The 24,147-nt window shown below is 39.1% G+C and overlaps 1 protein-coding gene and 1 pseudogene across 1 annotated transcript; one reads left to right on the forward strand and one right to left on the reverse strand.

Moving 5' to 3' along the window:
- Positions 1-5,731: 5,731 nt before the first annotated feature.
- On the reverse strand, positions 5,732-9,144 carry LOC109058534 (cerebellin-2-like). The gene is made up of 4 exons (XM_019075728.2): positions 8,918-9,144; positions 8,021-8,534; positions 6,871-6,990; positions 5,732-6,741 (listed from the first exon to the last, which is right to left on the reverse strand). Exons 2-4 carry the CDS (start codon positions 8,309-8,311, stop codon positions 6,544-6,546), a joined length of 609 nt encoding a protein of 202 aa, XP_018931273.2. The 5' UTR covers positions 8,312-8,534; positions 8,918-9,144; the 3' UTR covers positions 5,732-6,543.
- Positions 9,145-17,720: 8,576 nt separating this feature from the next.
- LOC109058530 lies at positions 17,721-23,759 on the forward strand (annotated as a pseudogene).
- The last annotated feature ends 388 nt before the right edge of the window (positions 23,760-24,147 follow it).

A 24,147-nucleotide genomic window follows, 5' to 3' on the forward strand; every position in this document is an offset into this window, starting at 1 on the left:
AGGTGCACATGATGGAGGCCAGAGCTCTAGCTCTTCTCAGTTTTTGGAGGAAGTAGAAACGCTGCTGTGCTTTCTTGGCCAGTGCTGCTGTGTTTTCAGTCCAGGAGAGGTCCTCTGTGATGTGTACACCCAGGAATTTGGTGCTGCTTACTCTCTCCACAGTTGCACCGTTGATGGTCAGAGGAGCATGCTGAGTGTGCACTCTCCTGAAGTCAACAACAATCTCCCTCGTTTTCTCCACGTTCAGAGAGAGATTGTTGTCACTGCACCACCTGGCCAGGTGGCTGACCTCGCTCCTGTAGTTTGTCTCGTCTCTGTTGCTAATGAGACCCACCACAGTCGTGTCACCCGCAAACTTAATAAAGAGGTTGGAGTTGTGTGATGGTGTGCAGTCGTGGGTCAGCAGAGTGAAGAGGAGGGGGCTCAGCACACATCCTTGGGGGGCCCCAGTGTTCAGTGTGATGGTGCTGGATGTGTTACTGCTGACCCGTACTGCCTGAGGTCTTCCAGTCAGAAAGTCCAACAGCCAGTTGCACAGCGAAGTGTTGAGTCCCAGCTGGACCAGTTTGTAAATGAGCTGTTGAAGTATGATTGTGTTGAATGCTGAACTGAAGTCTATGAACAGCATTCTGACATATGAGTCCTTTTTGTCTATATGTGTGAGTGCTGAGTGGAGGGCAGTGGGAATGGCATCATCGGTCAAACGGTTGGACCGATATGCAAACTGCAAGGGGTCCAGGGAGGGGGGGAGGGAAGACTTGATATGGTGCATGACTAGCCATTCAAAGCACTTCATGAGAATAGGAGTAAGTGCAACTGGACGGTAGTCACTGAAGCAGGATGGAGATGGCTTCTTCGGGACTGGAATTATGGTGGTAGCTTTGAAGCATGTGGGAACAACAGCCTGACTAAGCGAGATGTTGAAAATGTCTGTGAAGACATCAGTGAGTTCCACTGCACAGTCTCTCAGTACACGCCCAGGAATGTTGTCAGGACCCGGAACTTTGCGTGCATTGATCCTGCTGAAGGATCTCCTCACGCTGTCTGGGGTCAGCATCATCACCTGGTCACCGGGAGGAGGTGGAGTCTTATGTGCATTGGTGCTGTTTTGTTCCTCAAAGCAAGCAAAGAAGCGTTCAGCTCATTCAGCAGGGAGATGTTGCTGTCACAGGTCCGTGGTGGGGGCTTGTAGTCCATAATGGTCTGTATCCCCTGCCACAGGCTCCGGGTGTCTCTGATGTCGCTGAAACGATGGGCTATCCTCCTGGAGTGCTGTTTCTTAGCCTCTCTGATGCCGCGGGATATGTTGGTCCTAGCTGTCCTCAGGCCCACCTCATCTCCAGCTCTGATGGCAGCGTTCCGCGTCTTCAGGAGTCTGTAGACCTCCCCTGTCATCCACGGCTTCTGGTTGGCCCGGACAGAGATGGTCTTTGTGACTGTTACATCATCAGTACACTTGGTGATGTAGGAAGTGACAGTCTCTGAGTACTCTTGGAGGTCTGTGGTGTTATTGTATGTGGCAGCCTGCTTAAATATATTCCAGTCAGTGGTGTCAAAACAGTCTTGAAGAGCCTCTGACGACCTTTCCGGCCACATTTTATTTTTTTTTGTGAACTGGTTTGGCGACTTTAACGAGCGGTCTGTATGCAGGCATTAGCTTGACAGTGATGTGGTCTGAGTCACCAAGGTGGGGGAGGGGGAGGGCTTTGTAAGCTCCTCTCTGTGTGGTGTAATCAATATCTAAAATGTTATTACCTTGTGTTGGAAAGTTAATGTGTTGGTGTTTTTTTGGGAACACACTCTTTAAGTCTGCATGGTTGAAATCCCCAGCTATGATGAGAAAAGCATCACGGTGGGCTGTCTGCTGCTCACTGATGGGCTGGTACAGTTTATTTAGTGCATCGTTCCTGTTGCTGTTGTTGGAGTTCGGAGGAATGTATACAGCAACGAGCAGTATGACTGTATATTCCCTCAGTAGATAGAACGGCCGGCACTTAATAATCATAAACTCCACCAGGGGTGAGCAGTGTTTGCAGACCACAACAGCATCGTGGCACCACGCGTCATTGATGTAAACACAAAGCCCGCTGCCACGTGTTTTACCTCCCGCGACGAGAGCTCTGTCCACTCGATAGCATGTCAGCTGATCGAGCTGAATAGCACAGTCTGGAACATTTTTGCTGAGCCATGTTTCGTTGAACACAAAAACACAGTAGTCTCTTACAGTCCTCTGAGTTGAGCATAATAGTCACATGTAGTCCAGTTTATTGTCCAAAGAGCATACATTAGCCAGTATGATGGTGGGGATAGCTGGCTTTTGTGGGTTAGCCATTAACCTCCGCACTTACCCCTCTTCTGCTTCCTCTCACGCCGCTTGTGGCGCCTCCGCTGTGGGTGAGATGCAGTAGTGGGGGTTGGTGATGGTGTAGGCCTCCGGAGCAGACCGAGGTCCCACAACTCTTTCGCGTGCGCGGAGTTTAACTAATGTGGTTCTGCCAACATCCAGCAGAAACTCATGACTGTATGCGCGCTTAAAGACAGGTAGACGCGATGAAGACATACAAAAACACTGCGACTCACACGACAAAAAACACGAAAACACCGTTCTGACGGGAGAGAGAGAAACTGCTGTGTGTGGACACGCCACCATCTTGGAAGGGTAAAATCGAATTTCTGATCACTGTAGTAGAGGAAGAAATGCATTCTGACATCACAGGACAACAAGTTACTAAACATGACAACAAAATCAAGAACAACCGTGTAACTAAAACTGGAAAATGGTCAAACAGTGCAACCTTATTAATTATTCATGCCCTGGTGCATGTTGGGAAAAAGGTGAATGGGATTGAAACAGAAAACTATCCATAAAGCAACTCACCTGCTATGCTTGTTGTTTTGACGTACTAAATCAGTTTGTGTGAATAGATAATCTCATATTCCTGAAAGTTGTAAGTTAGAACTTAGAAATAAATAAAAAACATAACTAAATAAAAACTGTGATAAGTAATAATAATTAACATAACAATAATAATTACATTTTCAGCTTACTTCCTAACTAAATGAAGGCTGCAACTGATGTCTGTAAAAAAATGACATAGCTGCAACAACTATAAAACCCGCTGATAATATCCTTTGCAACTTGTATGCAATTCCAGATCCTAAATCACTCAAGTGTGTGTCTTGCTGAGAGTTAACTGGAAGGTGGATGATCCTGCTGGGTCTGTGTGAAACTTGAGCTCTAAGATGAGCCCACAATGGAAGTTAATTAGCATTGTCTTTCTGGAGAAAAACTCTGTTTTGGGTCTGTAAACTGAAAACCGCATAAATTTTAAGGTGCTGCTGATTTTTTCCCTCATAATTAAAAATACACAGTGTTTGGCCATCTGTGCACTCATAAAAATGTCTGTGAGTACACTAATTTACTGTGCTGGGGATTTTATGATCTGACTTCTTTAATGGGATGTGTATAAGTCTGTCTCAAACAACAGGCTGCTCACTCCACAATCAATTTTAACAGAAGAGGAATATCTCCAGTGGCCTCATTTTTCTTTACATTTGAAAGCAATACAGCATAATGAGACCTGCCAATAATATCTACTGGTGACTTTATGTGCCATCTGAGGACCAATAGCAGTGCAGAGATTTGAACTATGAGGTCATCAGCTGCCTTTCATGATTAGGGGGGTTAGGATCTTATATTGCTATCATAAATAACACTATGACAACCACAATATTAATTTGACAAATAAATAATTAAATTGCACTGAGGGAAACATTTGATTGTTAAAGATTAAAAATGTAGGGCCAAATTTAATTTTATTAGATTCCATACTCTTTCTCTCACACACACACAAAAGGTTTGTAATTTTTAAGAAATAAAGAAGCAGCCAATTTCTGTAAATTACTCTATGCTCTATTCTCAACCCTGAATGTAAATGGATGTCACATTAAACAGGAAAACACAATGACACTTGAGGAATATGAGGAAAGACAGAAAGAAAGAAAGAAAGAAAGAAAGAAAGAAAGAAAGAAAGAAAGAAAGAAAGAAAGAAAGAAAGAAAAAGAAAAAAAGAAAGAAAGAAAGAAAAAGAGAAAGAAAGAAAGAAAGAAAGAAAGAAAGAAAGAAAGAAAGAAAGAAAGAAAGAAATGAAAATTAGTCATTTGTCATTAGCCACCCCTTCTAAGTGAATTTTAATGAGAGAGGTAAAAACCAGTAATCTTTTATTTTTAAAGCTTTGATCCAAATGCTTTTTGGTGCTTAAAAAAAAAAAAAATCTAAGAAAGAAACTAAGCTAATTTCTCATAAAATTCCTTGAATTTCTTTGTGTAAAATACATTATCTAAAACCTAGAAATTCGTTGAACTTTACCTTCTCTGCTATATTTGCTGCCAATGCTTGACAAAGGCAAACATTCATTAATTATTCATTCCTAAATCAATTCTAATATTCTTTTAATTATATTTACCTATACACTCTTTTGCTGGGTTTAAAACTATAAGTGGATCTGAAAAAGAAGCAGCCAACCTTCAGTTCACTTATGGCTTATGACAGGCCTTATTACAATACTGACACCTCAAATTACCCTTCATGACACAGTCCAGTACACATGTGCATATGCAGTTCAGCACTCTCAAAATTAAGTGGCTTGCTTTAGAGCATACGAGCCGTTCCTTGCAACTTCTTACGCTTTTAAAATGATTATGTTGTAAGGTCTATGATCTAACTTATACCATAGACATTTTGTATCTATGGTCTGTTGAGAACAGCCGAAGACCTTCATTTGCATGCATGAATTTTACCCCTTCATTTGTGCACCAGCTTCCTTTTATGAATAAACAGAATTTTATATGTGTTATATTTATAGAATGTTATGTTATATGTTATGAATGTTATATTTTTATATTACAAATGAGGGAATTAATACAGGTGCACAAAATTTTATGTGACTGACAGTAATTTATTAGCTTTATTTAAAAAGCTGGAACCCTTAAAGTTTTGTTTCTCTAAAGCAAGCCCAACTAATGTGATACATTTTAATATATGTCTGTTAATATTTCTGTGTTGGTCTTTATGTTCACATTTGTATGCAGCTCTGTTGGTGTTTTATGTATATGCATATGCGTATATCAGCGAGAGGGCAGGCAAGCACTGTGTGTGTGTGTGTGTGTGTGTGTGTGTGTGTGTGTGTGTGTGTGTGTGTGTGTGTGTGTGTGTGTGTGTGTGTGTGTGCGTGCTCGCAGATGTACGTGTGCATGCATATTGAGATATATGCATGTATAAGAGAGCACAAGACAAAATTGAGAAAGATGGAAAAGCTAAAAAGATAGAGTGTGTGTATATGAAACAATCAGACAGAGAGTGTGTGTTCATGTGCGCATGAGTGTGTGTTTCAATGGGCCAGCAGTTGTGGAAACCAAATCTAATTTATCATTACTATTACCTTGCTTCAGTCCAATCATTCAGATATGTATCATCATCAGTAATTGGAAAAGATTGTAGGTTTTATGCTAAAAAAACAAACAAACAAAAACAAATGCTGAACAGACAATGATTCAAGGTTGCAAAAAAATTAATAATGTATTTAGAGCAGCATACATAATTGTTTATCATCTAGTCTTGAGACATCTGAGAATATTTCTTGAAGTCTTGAGTGTTGCTTCAGCACCATGGACAGCGCTGTTAAATTCGCAATTGCGTCGTAGTCAAGCAAAGAAAAAAGCGCATGCGCAATTCATTAATACGATTTTATCATTCATTAGAAAAATAATCAAGGTTATTAATAATAGAAAGATTGAGTAAATATGTGTACAATACAATATTTTATTAGGCGGGACATTATATAGGGACTTTTCTTTTTCCACAACTTACATCTGTGAGCATTGTCACTGAATACTAAATCAATCAAAGCTACTTATTATCCGGAATGTAGAACACACCATAATGTAAATATGTATTTTATAAATTAGATAGATGTTTAGCAAAAAGTTTTAAAGACGTCTTCATTGGCTGATATATAATTTTTTTATTTTTTTTATTGTTTTTATTTTTTTCTCATTATAATCACTGTATAGCAGGTGGCCTACATTTGGCATATTTTCAGTATGTTCTGCATCCAAACGACACATCATTGACAGCACAAAACAGGAATCTTCCATTCGTGCAAAAAATGCTTTGGGGGCATAAAGCACTTCCGCAGCTCCACACCACACACCTCACTGGACGGAAGCCGAATCATTAAGGCTATACAAACACAAAATAAAGCACTGATAAATACACCTAGTTCGGGGTTTGAAGTTCGTCTTCGTCTTAAATATCTTCTCGTGTATATTGTGGTCCAGGTAATTGTCAGTTGCGAATTGTTTTCCATCGATAAAATCCAAACAATCGCGACTGAAAATCGCTGCGGCCAAAAAAGGCGGGAACTCCCTGTGGACGAGTCCATATGCAATTTTGCTAGATTTCAGTTTTGTTCAAAGAACTGATACTCGTTCTTCCTCGGTCACTTGGAAAATATTACTTGCAGTAACAAGTCTGCGAGTCAGTTATAGAGGAAAGACTAAAAATCCAGAGAACGTGGAGTATTTCCATCCTCCCATTAGATTCCCTCGTTCTAACTTGAGATAGACTCGATCCTCGCGCTCCACCATCAGTAGAACTCCGTTACTCGCCGCCTCCCGCGTGACATCCTGATCTCCAGCAAAAGCAGATATGACCGGGTACTCGTTCTGCATCAGGTTAACCTGAAGAACAGGACACAGCGCACTTTAGTCCTTTGAAAGCAGAGAACAGGCTTTCCACGAGGGTTCGTGAATAACGCACAGTATGAGAGGCAATTGTATTTTGTGCAAACAACATGCTGCTCTGCTCACCTGTATGGTTTGTCTGTTGTAGACCTTGACCACATGAAAGCTGAAACTGTATATTCCTCTCCGTGGTGCGGTAAACAAACTCGCTTTTAGGTCGAAATGATTGCCAATGTTTACTAAGACCTGAAACAAAAGCAACATGACGCGTTACAAATCCACAAGCAAATGAAAATGTGTGAATCTACATATCGCATTTACTTTTAGCTCTGCAATTTTACACTGACACATGCGGATCTTCGAGCGCAGTGTGGCAAGCTGTTTTAACATTTGTTCCTTACAAACAACCAGTAAACTTTTTTTTAGACATTTTTTTTTTTTTTATTTTATTAAATGAAGATAATCCAATAGTGGAATCTTTTTTGTAACTGTTCATTAGATACTAGCACTTACTCAAGTAGTGAAAAATTGTTAATTTTGTGTGTGTGTGTGTGTGTGTTTGGCCATTCAATTATATGAAATATGTGTTGCAGATATCAATTCATTTTTTATGTATTCCAATTATTGCTAGCAGATATTTCAGTTTTGCAAGTTCTATTCATTTGGGATCTATTCTTCTTTGGTTATTAGTAACAGTTTGAATAGTTAGATACTAGTATCAGTTCCAGTTGTACAAGTACTTATTTGATACTTGTTTGATACTATTATTTATTTGGTAATTGAACCTTTTTTTATTATTATTATTTTTTTAACAATTATCGTAATAGTTTACATGTTAAAACGGCTTGCCATAAGCGCATTACGGACCTGTCAACACATCGGGTCAGTTTTAATTACTACAGGTCGATTTTAATGACAGCGGGTCGGTTATTGTTAACCTAAACACGCCACATTTGTTTATCTATACACTTGGTTAAATTAAAAAAAAAGATGATAAATGATAAAAATAATTTTACAACTAACCAATTCGTTGAAATGTAGGATATATATTGGAGAGATATTAGGCACTTCATACATTGCATCTGACCAACATTGAATGCGTTTAATGAAATAATATTAATTACCCTGAAAAACGCAACTAAACTGTTTAAAAAACGTACATTGTCCAATAGAATAGAAACATTTGTCATTTCGTCAAGTTTCTGGCTGAAATTCCTGAGCACAGCCCTACATATGAAATTCCTGTGATTACAAAGTCACCAACGGGACACCTGACCTGGTCAAAATAGATGGTCATGGATGTGTTGCTCATCTCCGAAGGTTCGTGGTTTGTCCCTCTTACGGCGCCACTTAAAAAAACTTTGGCGCTGCCGGAGCGCACAGATATCCCAAGCGAAGAGGTGACTCCTCCGTCAGAAGAGGGGTTGGAGTCGCACACCACCAGACACTTTCCCTCCAGAACGATGGGCTCCGTGTCATTCTGGCCCAGACAGAGCCCTATGCCACCTCCCAGGAGAAAGGCGAGAGCCAGCATGGCAAAGGGTCCGGGACAGGCTGCTGGCACCATGATCGGAACAAGAATCCTGTGCAAACTGATCTTAACCACCGGCCCCTTGGAGGTTTGATGTGGCTCTATCACCTGGTCCAAACTAACCTCTCTCTCTCACTCTCTCTCTCTCTCTCTCTCTCACTTACTCCTTCTCTCTCTGTGTAACTCACCGTCACACACTCCTTTTCGTTTCGTCTATGCGCATCAGTCGAAGGTGCTCAGAATACTTGCACAGTGATTCCTGAATGATAAAAAACGAGAAATCAGAACAAAATATGTACGTATTTAATAATAATAATAATAATAATAGTGCAGGAATTATAATTTCTCTTGATAATATCTCAATATGATGGTTGACGATATTAAATTGCGCAACGAGACGCAACACCTAATCTCAACGAGAATACAAAGACAACTGCGTTTAACTCACAACATGTTAACAAAAATAAAGTTTTACAGTTACGCGCAATCTTTTCTATAGTTATTATCACTTCAATAATAATTGCATACCTTTCCGATTAAATAATTAAATCCATAAATGCCAACAACATCACCATGGAATCTAGTATTTCTTTCTATGTTTTCTTTTGCCTCATTTCTATTTTATGTTGTCCATTAGGTTACCTGTTAAATCCATAGTTGGTGCATAATCTGTGTTCCTGCTTCTTCAGCTGTCTTGAGAAAGAGTGAAGCGCGCACCCAATAAGAGTGGAGAAAAGCAATTGCTCCTTCATCCTTTTTAGAGGGCGATTCACGCCCATCCCTTCTTTTCAAGTAGCCTACAGTAATAATTCTGGAGCGGACGTTTCTGGACAATAAAATCAGACACGGCCACGATCTTGGATCTAAGAGTTTGTCTGCACAATTAACAGCCAATTTATCAACAAACTGTTGGCGACATCTGTATCATTTTACATAGCAATAGGAAACATATAGTTTTGCATATAATATACAGTAAGTAGAACAGCTTTGAATTTGAAGCTGATAATATAGAGTTTAATACCAGAAAAATAGACATGCACTTTAGTAATATCGGTATCCAGATGGAATGTCTTCAAAGTCAGACAAAAATCTTGTGCTCCACCCTGTGGAGAAGAAGTGCTATGATCCTCTGTCTGACAGATGAGATAATCTCAAACCGTACTGTGTTTATAAAGTTTATATTTTTAAGTAAACACCATGAAACATGGTTGGTGTATTACTATGGCTTGATGAGCGGTGGCTGGTCCTAAAATATATGTTGTTTTCAACTTTCAAAAGTGATTTCTGGTTCCAAAGAACCTTTCAGTGAACACTTTACTGTAAGGTCCTTCAGTGAACATTAGTTAATGCACAAAATGTGTTATAGTATTTATGAATCTTTGGTAATGTTAGTTAATATGATCAACAAGTGATTTAGAATAATTTTAAGCAGTAGTTAAATATTGTTTATGGAACGTTTCTGAAAAGTGTTACTTAAGGATTTAACTATTTTTTCTTAGTGTGAAGAACATAAAAAAAAAAAAAAAAAACTAAAGAACCATTTCTGCTATAACCGGATGTTAAAAGTTTTTCATGAAGTCATACATGCCAATAAAGAACCTTTATTTTTAAGAGTGTATACAGTAGAGCAACTTGCATTAACATACATGTTATTAATTAAATCTTAAAAAATACTTGCAGATAATACTTATTGCCAAAATATTCAATAAACTAAAATAAACCAATAAAAAAGTAGTTGAGTTTAATTATTACCTTAATTTTCTAAGGAAAATCAAAGTGATACCAGAAGTTACAACCTGTGCAACACATTAGTTGCACTTCTTCAATAACTTTGAACTTCATTACTGATGAACAAAAAACTAAAATAAAAATAAACTCTTAAAATCAAATAAAAATGACAGAAACTACACTCACATGTTAAATTGATTTAAACAAAGACGTTATCTGAGAATTGTCACAATATAACCTCATTAAGAAAAATAAAACATGCAATAAGAAATCGGTTTTGTGCTTTCTATCTCTTAAAAAGCTTTTCAGAGAAGCTCTGGAGCTGCTGTAAAGTGTATAAAGTGTGATTCTGGGTTTGACAGGTCTACTCAGTATGTGTTATGTCCACTGAACCCATTCTTAACCTCCTTAATTAATAGTTTCCCTCACTCTTCAAAGTTGCTAATTTGAAATATTATGCAAGACAACCGCGGCTGGCGCCTTCTAAAGAGTGAAATGGGTATACTGCTTTAAATTATAATGGAATGACTCAGTCTTTATTAAATTTGAAGTATAATAGGCAATTCACAATATGGTATTCTTGTCTTTTAAGATTATTGAGAGACTGCAAATAATAGCAAATACTATCCTGACCATATTTTATTAACACATTTATAAATAGTCAGAATAATGGTTTTAAAATAGATTCCAAGTAAACTTCACCTGCAACAGTTAGGTTAAGTTAGATGAAAGATCATGCATATTCCAGTCATAGTCAACATCATCCATCCTCACAGGCTCTCCATGCACCTTTTTTGACAAGAACCACACTGTGGGTGCAGAGTGACAGGCTCTGTGGAGGTTGACGTTGAGTATCTGAGAGCAGCGGCTGACCTAGGGCCTGAAGAAGGGTGAGTAAAAGAAAGAAAAATCAAATGTCAAGCCGGGTGGTCATCGGGGCCTGTGTAACACAGGGCCCAGAGCTGTTTAAGCCCACAGAGAAGAACTCTCCCCAACCAAGAAAAAAAAAAAAAAGTACATTATTGTGAAAGTTATGACTATTTCATCTGACAGGCAGCAGACCATCATCTCGAGATTGCCTAGACAACAACAACAACAAAAAAAGTTTATTTTGCTATGTTTTGCTTTATTTAAATCTCATCCAATGTATTTCACAAGGAATACCAATCAAAAATGAAAATTTGCTGAAAATTTACTCCAAGATTTGGATGAAATCCGGGTAAATTAGTCCTTCATCCATAATGTTGCTGTCTCCAGCGAAAAAGTTGTTTCTCATCTGAATCAGGAGAGAAATATGCACAGATCAAGCATTGTTTACAAGCAAAAAAAGATTTTGATATGAGAGGACAATAAGGGGTGGATTTTTGCAGCTTTTGCTTCACATGACATTATGGACTGGAGTCATGTGGATTACTTGTGGATTATTGTTATGCTTTTAACAACTGTTTGAACTTTTATTATGACGGCACCCATTCACTGCAGAGGATCCACTGGTAAGCAAGCAATGTAAGGCTAAATTATTCCAAATATGATTTATTGAGGAAAAAAAGACAACAAGGCGACAAGTGAACCTGCATAAATTAGATGAAGAAGGAAAAAAAAGACACATATATATGTTGCAAGGAATAAAAAGAAAAAAACATTCAACATTGTGTTTCCCCTCGAATTGTCCACGTAGCATTAGCAGCCCCATGCGGCTCTTAGGGTGTTCATGGATCCTAGTTTGAAAACAACTCGATTAGGTTGTTTCAAAATGACACTTCCGCTCCTGGCCTGTTGGTGGCGGAAATTCACCAGATAGTGACATCACCTGTTAGTAGAAGAATGTAGTTGTGGCAACAATGTTTTTTTTTTTTTTTTCTTGTAATAACGTGGTATAACTCTTAGCTAAACTGTTTAATGTCATACCTAGTGTGCTAGACTGTACCCATTAAAATAAACCAGACTCTGTGAGATGACCTGATATGACCTATATATATATATATATATATATATATAAATATATATATATATATATATATATATATATATATATAATATATATATATATATATTCATTGAACATGTAGAGAACCCTTTGTCTAAAGTATATTCTAAGTTACTCCTGCTTTTCATTTTACATATAGACCTACTGGTATCTTGCCAGACTACTTGTGTTTCCAACCGCAGAAAACATGTTATGAGCAGTGCAGGATTCAAAGCCAAACTCTTTTATACTGTATGTGTGATGAACACAGGAAGGCATTTTTCCCACAATTTGTATGAGCGATATACAGGTGCATCTCAATAAATTAGAATGTCATGGAAAAGTTCATTTATTTCAGCGATTCAACTCAAATTGTGTTTAAATAAATTCAGTGCACACAGACTGAAGTAGTTTAAGTCTTTGGTTCTTAAACTACCAAAGACTTAAACAGTGACTTTGGTTTTCAAAAAACACAACGGACCAACACCAGCAGATGACATTGGACCCCAAATCATCACAGACTGTGGAAACTTAACACTGGACTTTAAGCAACTTGGGCTATGAGCTTCTCCACCCTTCCTCCAGACTCTAGGACCTTGGTTTCCAAATGAAATACAAAACTTGCTCACATCTGAAAAGAGGACTTTGGACCACTGGGCAACAGTGCAGTTCTTCTTCTCCTTAGCCCAGGTAAGATGCCTCTGACGTTGTCTGTGGTTCAGGAGTGGCTTAACAAGAGGAATACGACAACTGTAGCCAAACTTGTTGACACGTCTGTGTGTGGTGGCTCTTGATGCCTTGACCCCAGCCTCAGTCCATTCCTTGTGAAGCTCACTCAAATTCTTGAATCGATTTTGCTTGACAATCCTCATAAGGCTGCGGTTCTCTCAGTTGGTTGTGCATCTTTTTCTTCCACAGTTTTTCCTTCCACTCAACTTTCTGTTAACATGCTTGGATACAGCACTCTGTCAACAGCCAGCTTCTTTGGCAATGAATGTTTGTGGCTTACCCTCCTTGTGAAGGGTATCAATGATTGTCTTCTGGACAACTGTCAGATCAGCAGTCTTCCCCATGATTGTGTAGCCTACACTCTCAGAAAAAAAAAGTACAAAAGCTGTCACTGGGGCGGTACCTTTTCAAAAGGCACACCTTTGTACCTAAAGAGTCCATATTGGTACCTTAAAGATACATATAAGTACCTAAAGTGTACATATTAGTACCTAAAAGGTACAAAATTATACCTTTTGAAAAGGTACCGCCCAAGTGACAGCTTTTGTACCTTTTTTTTGAGAGTGTAGTGAACCAAACTGAGAGACCATTTTGAAGGCTCAGGAAACCTTTGCAGGTGTTTTGAGTTGATTACCTGATTGGATTGTGACCATATTCTAATTTGTTGAGATAGTGAATTGGTGGGTTTTTGTTAAATGTGAGCCAAAATCATCACAATTAAAAGAACCAAAGACTTAAACTACTTCAGTCTGTGTGCATTGAATTTATTTAATACATGAGTTTGACAGTTTGCCTTGAATTACTGAAATGAACCTTTCCACGACATTCTAATTCAGTGAGATGCACCTGTATGTCACATGTATGGCATGTTTACATTTTTAAGGTGGAAAAAAAGGATTTGACAGGTGTTTATTAAACGTGAACCACGCTGTAGGATCTTTCTTACTGACTCATACTCATTCTTTTTCTAGTTTCCATACTGTCTTTTGTATGAAAGTCCTGTGACAATCACTCAGTAGCCACAACTTTTTTATGACTGACATAGGCAGAACATGATACTGTGATGATGAATTATTACATGGCTAATATTGCAGACAGTATACATCACTAACCTCATAATCATTTGGCATCTTACACAAATATGATACCTCTCTCCCAAACATTAATTAGAATAGGAAAACATTCAATATTCTAAAAATATGACACAAAAGTCTGTCAGTTTCATAAATAATGAGTGTGGACCGTAATATAATTTTGAATTATGCCAGTTATCTTCATTTCAGTGGTAACAACCTCACTAACATTTGGATTCAGCCTTTTTGAAGATTTTAGATGACCCTAACACCCATGAAGAGATGACATCAACCCCTGCAAGGACTTCAGATGATACCAACTCTGAATCTGTCACGACACGCACACAAACAGGTAGATCCAAAAGCAGTGTTTTATTGGGATAATCCAAATATCATAATCCAGTCAGGCTAGGGTCAAAAATCCAGATAAGCAGTCCAAAACAAGAAACACGAACATCAACAAGGGAACAGGAAATAGCAGAGTGACATTAAACAAGGACTCCGTAACAAAGACAGAAACAAAACAGGTATTTATAGACAGGTGCAAACAATGTAAGTGGGAACAGCTGAATACAATGAACAGTGATGAGTACCAACAAGACTTGTGGGAAATGTAGTTCCTGAGGTGGGGTGACGATATGGGGAAGTGAGACCTCTAGTGGACACCCAGGGATACACAAACCAGACACTGTGACACTACCCCCCCTCTAAGGAGCAGCTTCCAGATGCTCCTCAGAACAAAACAAAAACAAAACAAAGAGACCAGGAGGGAGGTGGTCTGGTGGAGGTAGAACAGGGGGAGGGATGGAGGGCCAGGCCCGTGTAGGAGAACAGGGACCGGCAGCGATGGCTCCACCGGCAGCCAAGGTGGATCAGTCAGTTCAGGGGGCCAGGGTGGACCCGAAAGTTCAGGGGACCACGAGGGACCAGGCAGTTCAGGTGGCCACGGAGGATCAGTCAATTCTAGTTGTGCAGACGGCCAGGGAGGAACTCGCCATTTGAGTGGCAAGAACGGAACCTGCCATTCGGGGAGCCAGTGAGGAGCAGGCTGTGGTGATGGCCAGGGAGGAACCCGCCACTTGAGCGACCAGAGCGGAACCTGCCCTTCCGGAGGCCCTGCGAAGACGTGAAGGCGTTCTGGAAGACCTGTGGAGACGTGAGGCACCTCGGCTTCGGGCACCGCCTCTGGAACGGCCTCGGTCACGGCATCGGGCACCGCCTCGGGAATGACCTCGGGCACCGCCTCGGCATCGGGAACGGCATCGGGCACCGCCTCGGCATCGGGAACGGCATCGGGCACCGCCTCGGCATCGGGAACGGCATCGGGCACCGCCTCGGCATCGGGAACGGCATCGGGCACCGCCTCGGCATCGGGAACGGCATCGGGCACCGCCTCGGCCTCCGGAACGGCATCGGCCACCGCCTCGGCCTCCGGAACGGCATCGGCCACCGCCTCGGCCTCCGGAACTCGGCATCGGCCACCGCCTCGGCCTCCGGAACAGCATCGGCATCGGCCACCTCGGCCTCCGGAACAGCATCGGCCACCGCCTCGGCCTCCGGAACAGCATCGGCCACCGCCTCGGCCTCCGGAACAGCATCGGCCACCGCCTCGGCCTCCGGAACAGCATCGGCCACCGCCTCGGCCTCCGGAACAGCATCGGCCACCGCCTCGGCCTCCGGAACAGCATCGGCCACCGCCTCGGCCTCCGGAACAGCATCGGCCACCGCCTCGGCCTCCTGGACGGCAGCGGCCTGCTCGGGAACGTCCTCCTGGACGGCAGCGGCCTGCTCGGGAACGTCCTCCTGGACTTTGAGGAACGGTAGACGCCTGTCTCCTCCTCCGCCCTCTATAATGGCGAGTCGGTGGCACCTTGACGGAAGACTCAAGCGTTGAGTCAGCCATCTTGTCTGGCAACACAGGTGTAGATTCGGCCATCCTGTGCAGTGGTGCTGGGCTGGCGGCCATCTTGTGCTGTGGCGCTGGGCTGGCGGCCATCTTGTCTGGAGACTCAGGTGTGGTTGATGTATCCCACTGAGCACGATGGCACAGGTAATGGGTAAACCCCCAAAAGTCCAGGATCTCCAGCCCCTTCATCTCCCATTGAGGCAAAGGGTCATCCAGGCAATTGTTAAAATAGTCTTTCAGTGTTGCATCATTATAACCCAACCCGACTGCCATGGTCCAAAACAATTGCGCCAGGCCACCCACCTCACTACCCCTTTGGCGAAGGGTGGTTAAGTTCCGGAATCTCCCCCTCCGTTCCTCCATGGTGGCTGGGGAACAGATTCGAACTCCCACACCGCTGAATCCAGATAAGCAGTCCAAAACACGAAACACGAACACGAACATCAACTCAACTCAACTCTCAACTCAACTTTATTTATAAAGCACTTTCAACACCACAAGTGGAACCAAAGTGCTGTACAGAAAGTATAAAAGAGAAACATAACAAACAAAAACAAACAAAAAAAACCAAAAAAACCAAAAAACAAAAAAACAAACATCAACAAGGGAACAGGAAATAGCAGAGTGACATTAAACAAGGACTCCGTAACAAAGACAGAAACAAACCAGGTATTTATAGACAGGTGCAAACAATGTAAGTGGGAACAGCTGAATACAATGAACAGTGATGAGTATCAACAAGACTTGTGGGAAATGTAGTTCCTGAGGTGGGGTGACGATATGGGGAAGTGAGACCTCTAGCGGACACCCAGGGATACACAAACCAGACACTGTGACAGAATCAACATGCAAAACTGCAAAATTATCCTTATGTTGTAATCATTATGATCACAATATGTAAATCATTGCCTTAACATGCTTGTGCTTAACTGAATGATGTTAACTAACCAGATCCAATCAGTATCCAGACCAGATCGTGGATCAGCACCTAGAGACGACCACAACAGCTATGAATGTTGGAGACCATGTCAACTAGATGTGCCCTAGAGACAGATGCCCTACAAAGACCTCTTCACCTAGACACTCACTGGCACAACTGAACTGAGCTGGAGGATGACATCACTGAATCAACAATGAACTGACTTTAACTAAGAAAGTGACTGTTGACTATTGCCCTCATTTTAGAGTTGGTTTACAGCAGAATTGAATTTTGTTTGCATTATTGACACACCATTTCCATATTTAACACCGTGAAGCTCCTTTGACACAACCTGTATTATATTAAGCGCTATATAAATAAGGGTGACCTCACTTGACTTGACAGAACATTGACATTTCTGCAATATGGACATTACAGTGGCAGTCATTTCTGACATAGCAGATTCCTCTGCATAGTAAAAGAAACGTGCATTTTATGTAAAGCTGCTTTGAAGCTATAATTGTTTTTTTGTTGTTGTTGTTGTTTTGTTTTTTGTGATTTTGCTTCAACACCTATTTGTTGAACATTCCCTTAAATAATTATTTGGGATAATTCACTGCATCTTAATGGAAAACTATAAAAGTGAAAGTGACGTGACATGCATCCAAGTATGGTGACCCATACTCATATTTCATGCTCTGCATTTAACCCATCCAAAGTGCACACACAGCAGTGAACACACACATACTCTGAACACACACCCAAAGCAGTGGGCAGCCGTTTATGCTGCAGCACCCGGGGAGCAGTTGGGGGCTCAGTGCCTTGCTCAAGGGCAACTCAGTCTTGTTATTGCTGGCTTGAGACTCAAACCCACAACCTTAGGGTTAGGAGTCAAACACTCTAACCACTAGGCTACAACTTCCACAACAGAGGAAGTCATATACTGCCTACACACGTGTTGCAAAGAAACAAAGTAAACACCTTATTTAATGCATTTACAATTGTTATTAGAAAAAAAAAAATCCATTGAACCGAACGTGGCCTAAACAAAATAATCTGAGCATATTCTGTGAGATGTGACATGAAAACGCATTAAAACTTCCCTTAAACGGTGTCTGATACATTGAACATCGACAGGGGAAACAACAGAGTCCAATAATGATACATTCACAAATAATGTAGAAAGCGTTGAAATCTGTTCCGTTGAAAATTCCCTGTGACGAATCTGTGCTGTGGAGGTCCAACATCTGCTAGAAACTCAGGTAAAACTATCTGCGTGCATGCGCATGTCCCCAGTTAACACAATCCCCAGTTGATACATGACACCAGAAGAGCGAGACTGAGCAGACAACAAATTAAGACTAAGAGGCACTTAAAATCTCTACAGAAGAGATACAAATTATGTCTTCGCAATCCGTGAAGACCCAGAGGCAAGATGCCAATCAACCCTCACTTATTAAATCAAAATCCACTTCCAGGTTGTTGCCACTTTTATGTTATTTAACATCATTCTGGCTTCAATGCTTCTGTACCGCAGAGCTCTGCTACTGTGGATCGGTTTAGTTTATTTGTGTTTAATTTTCTCAGAAAACAAAGAAAAGCAGCTCTACAACATCCATCAGTCTACAGAATGACATCCAAACACAAAGAAAAGACTTGTGAAAACTCCTTAGAAAGGCAAGTTTTGCGAGTATGGTAACTTTAGCTTTACAGTGACTTTCTTGCTGGCATCACTAGAAATTAATTAAATAAATAAAGCGATTTAAGTAGTTGTATGTTTGTTTGTTTGTTTATTTATTTATAAATTCATTCATTCATTTAGTATTAAAATGCCACAATGCCACCATATACTGACACTCATATATATTTTGTACCTTTCTACCTGTCTGTTCTCCTATCTATCTATCTATCTATCTATCTATCTATCTATCTATCTATCTATCTATCTATCTATCTATCTATCTATCTATCTATCTATCTATCTATTTACCTATCTATCTATCTATCTATCTATCTATCTGACTTAAACTAGGATGCCACGAGAGATCATTCTCAGGAATCACTCGTACTTGGATCCTGGGTCTCTTTTTTGTATTAGTTTCGTCAACAAGCATTTCCAGGAACTGTCCAACAACAAGTAAGTCAAACTAGGTTCTTTAGACCTTCTTTCTCTCAAAGCTAAAAAAATCTATCAAAATCATTTTTTCCTCATCCTGATGTCCTTGCAGTTTTATGTGGTATCAGTTTTACACACGCGGACATAGAAACAAGAAGAAAGCCAGGCGAGAAGATCAGATTATACGTGATCTTGGTGTGGTGGGTGTGCAGGAGAGGCTAAAGAAATACTGGAGAAATGCATTCTTCAAAAAAATTGCCGGCGTGAATGTGAACAAGTGGAGAACAAAACTACAATGCATTGACCCTTATTCAGGACTGCCGCGACATATAGAGGAAGTCATAATGTTAGAAATTCTGTTTTTTTTTATTTAGTTTATTTGATAATTCACTATTAACTAAATGTGTAGATCTTACAGTCAGTGTCTCTTAAAAATCCCTTTTCATTTTATGGTTATTATATCCTTTTTAATATGATGAGAGCATTGGTTTGGCATGGTGACACGTAATCTGTTTCTTGATATAAATATGTACGTATAAACTATGTTCACTTATAGTTTCTGGCTTTCTAGTTATTTTGATTTATTTCTTTCAGTCCTCTTTTTGTACGTTCCTACATCTACATTTAGTAATACGCAACAAGACTTTCTAGTCAAAATATCATCTTTGTTGTGACCTATCTAATCTGTTGAAGATGGCATATTCCCCATCAAATAAATGTCAGGGTGTGTTTTTCCCTCCTGCAGTGTCTGGGCTTATTAAAGGTGAGTGTGAGAGTCAGCGTCTTAGATTTGCTCTGTGCTCCTGGGCGATGGGATACGGAAACACGCTTGATGATCTGCAGGCCGTGGCGTGCTGTTGTCTTAAACTCTGATTAGAGCTGCCGGGCCACTCAATTTTTCGACTCAAAGAGCGTGTGGCATGCAGGGGGAATGAAAATAATTGTGGTCCCCTCAGAAGGCTGGGTGAATTGTAGAAATAAATTGCTTGGCCCCTACCTCTTGCCCAGACAAATCCCCATAGGTTCCTCAGTTACAAAGACACCGAAGGATGTGATTTACTTCGGTAATAATCATCTCCACTGACTTGCAGACACAAACAACAGCTATTAATCTCTCTGGGACTCTGCTCGTATCTTGTTTTACAGCATTAATTGATATCATATGGTGCCAATGCCCGGCACATGATGCATCATATTAGATATTTCCCCAACCTAATGCCCTGCTTCTTTCAGAATTAATGTCATTCATTGCTAGTATCTTGCCAAACAGACACTTCTATGCTCTTAATCAACTGAATTAGGTTAACAACATTACCTGCATATAAGTCAGGCAGTCAATTAATCAATCAATAGCATTTTGACTTTCAGTTTTCATATTTTCATCTGAACACAGTTTTGATTCTCAGGTAAATGCATCTTATTTTAAAGAGCTCAGGATTTTTACGGGAAAACTAGATGTATATATATATATATATATATATATATCTATATATATATATATATATATATATATATATATATATAGATTATTTTTATCACCTATTTTTATGATATTTTGGCTCTTTATAAATGCAAATTAATAATTAACTTACTTCAAAATATATTATCTGAAAAACAATGTTACCTTTTAGTTTATATTTTAACATTTAACATTGTTTTCAAGTAAAGAAGTGTATCTTGTTTTAGGAATGTTTCAGGAAAACAAGATAAATATACAGTTTAAATATTATTTACATCAGCTTAATGTTTTCTTTGATACATTTGATGTATTCTTGATTTTGCATTCCCCACTTCTTCTTCTTTTTCAAAAAGAAAAAGAAAAAAAAAACCATTGCCCTTAAATGATCTGAGAGCAGAGGTGTCAGTTGGGGTTTGTGTCATGTGTGTCTGGCAGGAGTCTGTGCATTACATGGGAGATCACAGTGACTGATGGGAGAGGACGGCGGAGCACCTTTGAGCAGTTTCATGCCTTCTTCAGCAGTATGGCTGTTTTTGTGTTCTGGGGCGTTGTCAATTGGCCTCCTTTCAACCAGCTCACCTCCCTTGAGCTTCACGCAGTGTTGCGGGTGCCCCTCGATTGTCCTGCTCCTTACAGGTGTGGTAGGTGCTAAAAATACAAAGGTACAGCTTTACTCCAATCTAAATGAGTGATGTAGTTGCTTCGATCTTGTGTCTTTCAGGCCAGGCTGGAAATCATTTATGTCCAAAATAAAGCTTCAAGGAGAACACCATGAATTGTGTGTTTCAGACAAGATTGTCAAGATGCTGTATTTTGGACAGGGCATAACTTTGGGATTCTGGAAGTTATTCTCCAATCCTAGAGTTCTCCTTGTATGTGAAGAAAATGTGCATTTTGTCACATTTGTTTTATTAGCATTGCTGTTTGGTTTGTATATATATTATTGCTTTTTGCACTTGATGTTTTAATTTATTATGATACCTTAGAATATATATATATATATATATATATATAATATATATATATATATATATATATATATATATATATAAATATACATTACATTACTACTTTTAATCAGCAATCATGCATTAATTGATTAAAAGACTAAAGAGTAAATTAAGACTTTTCCATTTAAATATATATATATATATATATATATATATATATATATATATATATATATATATATTCATATAAATGCTGTTCTTTTGAGCTTTATTCATCAAAAATAAAATGTCTTTAAAATAATAATGATACATTTTATTGGAAATATTGGAAAGGTTTTTGAAGGATCAATAGCACTAAAGACTGGAGTAATAATGCTGAAAATTCATAGGAATACATTTCATTTAAAAAAAAATCTAAATAAAACTAATAATATTTCACATTATTATTATTATTATTATTATTATTATTATTATTATTATTATTATTATTATTATTATTATTATTATTATTATTATTATTTTGTGAATAAGTGCAGCCTTAGTGAGCATAGAATAACAGACTTCTATATTCTATTCTATATATAATAATTATAATTATTTAAAATTTCATTAATAAAGCAACAATTGTTAATTCTGTGCTTCTTATACAGGACCAATGGGGAATTGCTTTTGTCGTGGTAAACTTGCACAATCACAGACTTGTGGAAAGAAGTCTTCGTGCATCTATTAGGTAATGTTTTATTTCCTATTTATTTCCTTTTTTTTTTTGCATTTAGAGAAGACTATTTGCACTGTCCCCTGTTAAAGCCCTTCCCATCGGTATAATTTGGTGGTGTAATAACTCCATCTTCTGGTGAAGCTGAACACTGTACAGCTCTGACTCATCAGTCGTTACTCTGTCTGTTTTACTGCCATACTGTCTCTACAGTCCTCAGTGTGAAAAGGAAAATTGAAACCCACTTTGTAGTTAATCTCTTTTTCTTTCTTTCTCTTCTTTATCCCTCTTTCACACCGCTAGTCCATGTCCAGCAGCTGGAGTCAGTGCTTTATTTGATGATGTGGACCCGGAGTACGGTCTCCATGGATACACTGTTTACATTGAACTGCACAATACAGTGAGAGTCGTCATGTCTGACATGCTTTTCCCAGCTGTTTTGCAGAAGAGGTAAAAGCAGACATTGTGCACTCTGTAATAAGAAAAAGAGTTCAAATTAACAGTTGAATCATTTATAATGATTTTAAAATCAGTCCCTATTAAACTAATAGTTGACATTCTGAAAACTGACATCCAATTGATGGTACAAAATAAATAATAACCTTATAAGTACGTGAATGAGCAGTTGGCTCTTGTTACAGTTTTACAGTAAGATTCCTCTACAGTTGATGATACTAGATTGTTGACAGTAGATGGCACTAGATTCTAAAAAAATATGAGTGTTGTCCTGCTTTCAGCAAAATTAAGCAGTTTTTACCCTTAAATAGTGTATTTGAGCATCAAGTTGAGCATTTTTCTCTACAAATATTCCATATAATATGAAATTATATGCATGAAACATAACATTTCATATAATTTTAACATATAATTTATTATTATATATTAATCCTAAAATTATATATATAAAACAGAAGAGACTTCTTTCAAAAAACATAAAAATAAAAAAAAACTTACTGACCCCTTTCGAACAAATGTGTATTATTCAAAATATGACCAAAATTATATGGATATTTTCTGATTTACTTCATACAGCCCTGAAAACCACCTTTTGATTAGAAATGTTTTGAAAAAAATAAAAATAAATAGAAATTGTAAAAATGTTTTTTTTTGTTGTTGTTGTTGTTGTTGTTTTTTTGACAGTGGGACAGGGGCACTGATATCTTTTATTTAGTGTCTTAATTATTTTTGGTCTCATTATATCTCATCTTTGGTAGACAACCAAAAAGTACCGAAGTGCACCTTTTTTTTTTACTCTCCAGATCAGATTTCTGATGGTTATCTTCCACTGGAAGTGATCAGTGAGAATAGCAGATCCCCAATTACACATCTGGTTGGAGATGTCAGCTTGCCTTGGAGGACACACCACACTGGTCCAGTCATCCTCACTTTCTTATTCACAGCACTTAATACTAATATTAGGAAGTTTTCATGGTCTAATTGCTGTCTCCAGGACTGTTGCATGATCAACCTCACTGTATGGGATGAAGCCAAGCAGCCTTTTTGGTGTGTCAGTTCTCCTGTTGTGATGACAAAAGCAAGTCAGGATGCGTGCGGTATCATATGATTTTGATGGCGGGAGTTTCTCTATCCTATACCAAGACTCAGAGGCGAGGGTGGAGATGAGGCTGAAGCAGATGGAGTACAAGGAACAGTATTTTGTGGTTAATCTAGTGATTTACATTGCTGTCGCCAAAGTGAATAAGCACTTTAGGAGAGATTATTGAAGACTTTGTGTGCCATTTCGGTTTGTGTGACAGCCGTTTGCTAAATTAGATTTAAAATCAAGTGAGGCTGCTGCAAAACTTGTCAGTTTGTAGCAAGATTAAACTCCTGTCAAGATTATTGTAGCTTTTTCTTTTCAGGTTAATGTTTTGGCTGATCGTTTCTATACATTTTAATATCACCAAACACTTAAATACACATTTTCACAGACCATTATATTTTAATCGCAGGATATAAAAGTCAGGCTGTCACAAAGAGAGGGATTTTCATGTCAAGTCTGATAAAATACAAATAATAGAATGAGAAGAAACCCATAAAAAAAAAATAGAATCAAGAGCTATGGAATAAAAATGGACCTTTAAGCTGGATTTAAAAGTGCCAGTGGAGGAGGAGGATCTAATGTGAGCTGGGAAACCGTTCCAGAGCTGAGAAATCTCCCTTTCAGCGTTAGCGGGAAAGGAGGAAGTTGATTGCATGACCTTGGGGCAGAGTATGGATAAAGCAGTTTACAAATATACTGTGGAAAAATACCACGCTGGGCCGCTTTTGTAACTAAAAGCAGAATTGTGATTGTATTGGTAATAACTAA

This window comes from Cyprinus carpio, chromosome B24, assembly GCF_018340385.1.
Source record: "Cyprinus carpio isolate SPL01 chromosome B24, ASM1834038v1, whole genome shotgun sequence".
NCBI lineage: Eukaryota > Metazoa > Chordata > Actinopteri > Cypriniformes > Cyprinidae > Cyprinus > Cyprinus carpio.

What these genes read in the sequence shown, in the direction of transcription:
- LOC109058534 (XM_019075728.2), bottom strand. Translation starts at nt 8,311, where the DNA reads ATGGTGCCAGCAGCCTGTCCCGGACCCTTTGCCATGCTGGCTCTCGCC. An exon ending in TGACCATCTATTTTGACCAG is followed by an intron (nt 6,991 to 8,020) that starts GTCAGGTGTCCC and finishes CTTTTGTTTCAG; the next exon opens with GTCTTAGTAAACATTGGCAA. An exon ending in ACAACAGACAAACCATACAG is followed by an intron (nt 6,742 to 6,870) that starts GTGAGCAGAGCA and finishes CCTGTTCTTCAG; the next exon opens with GTTAACCTGATGCAGAACGA.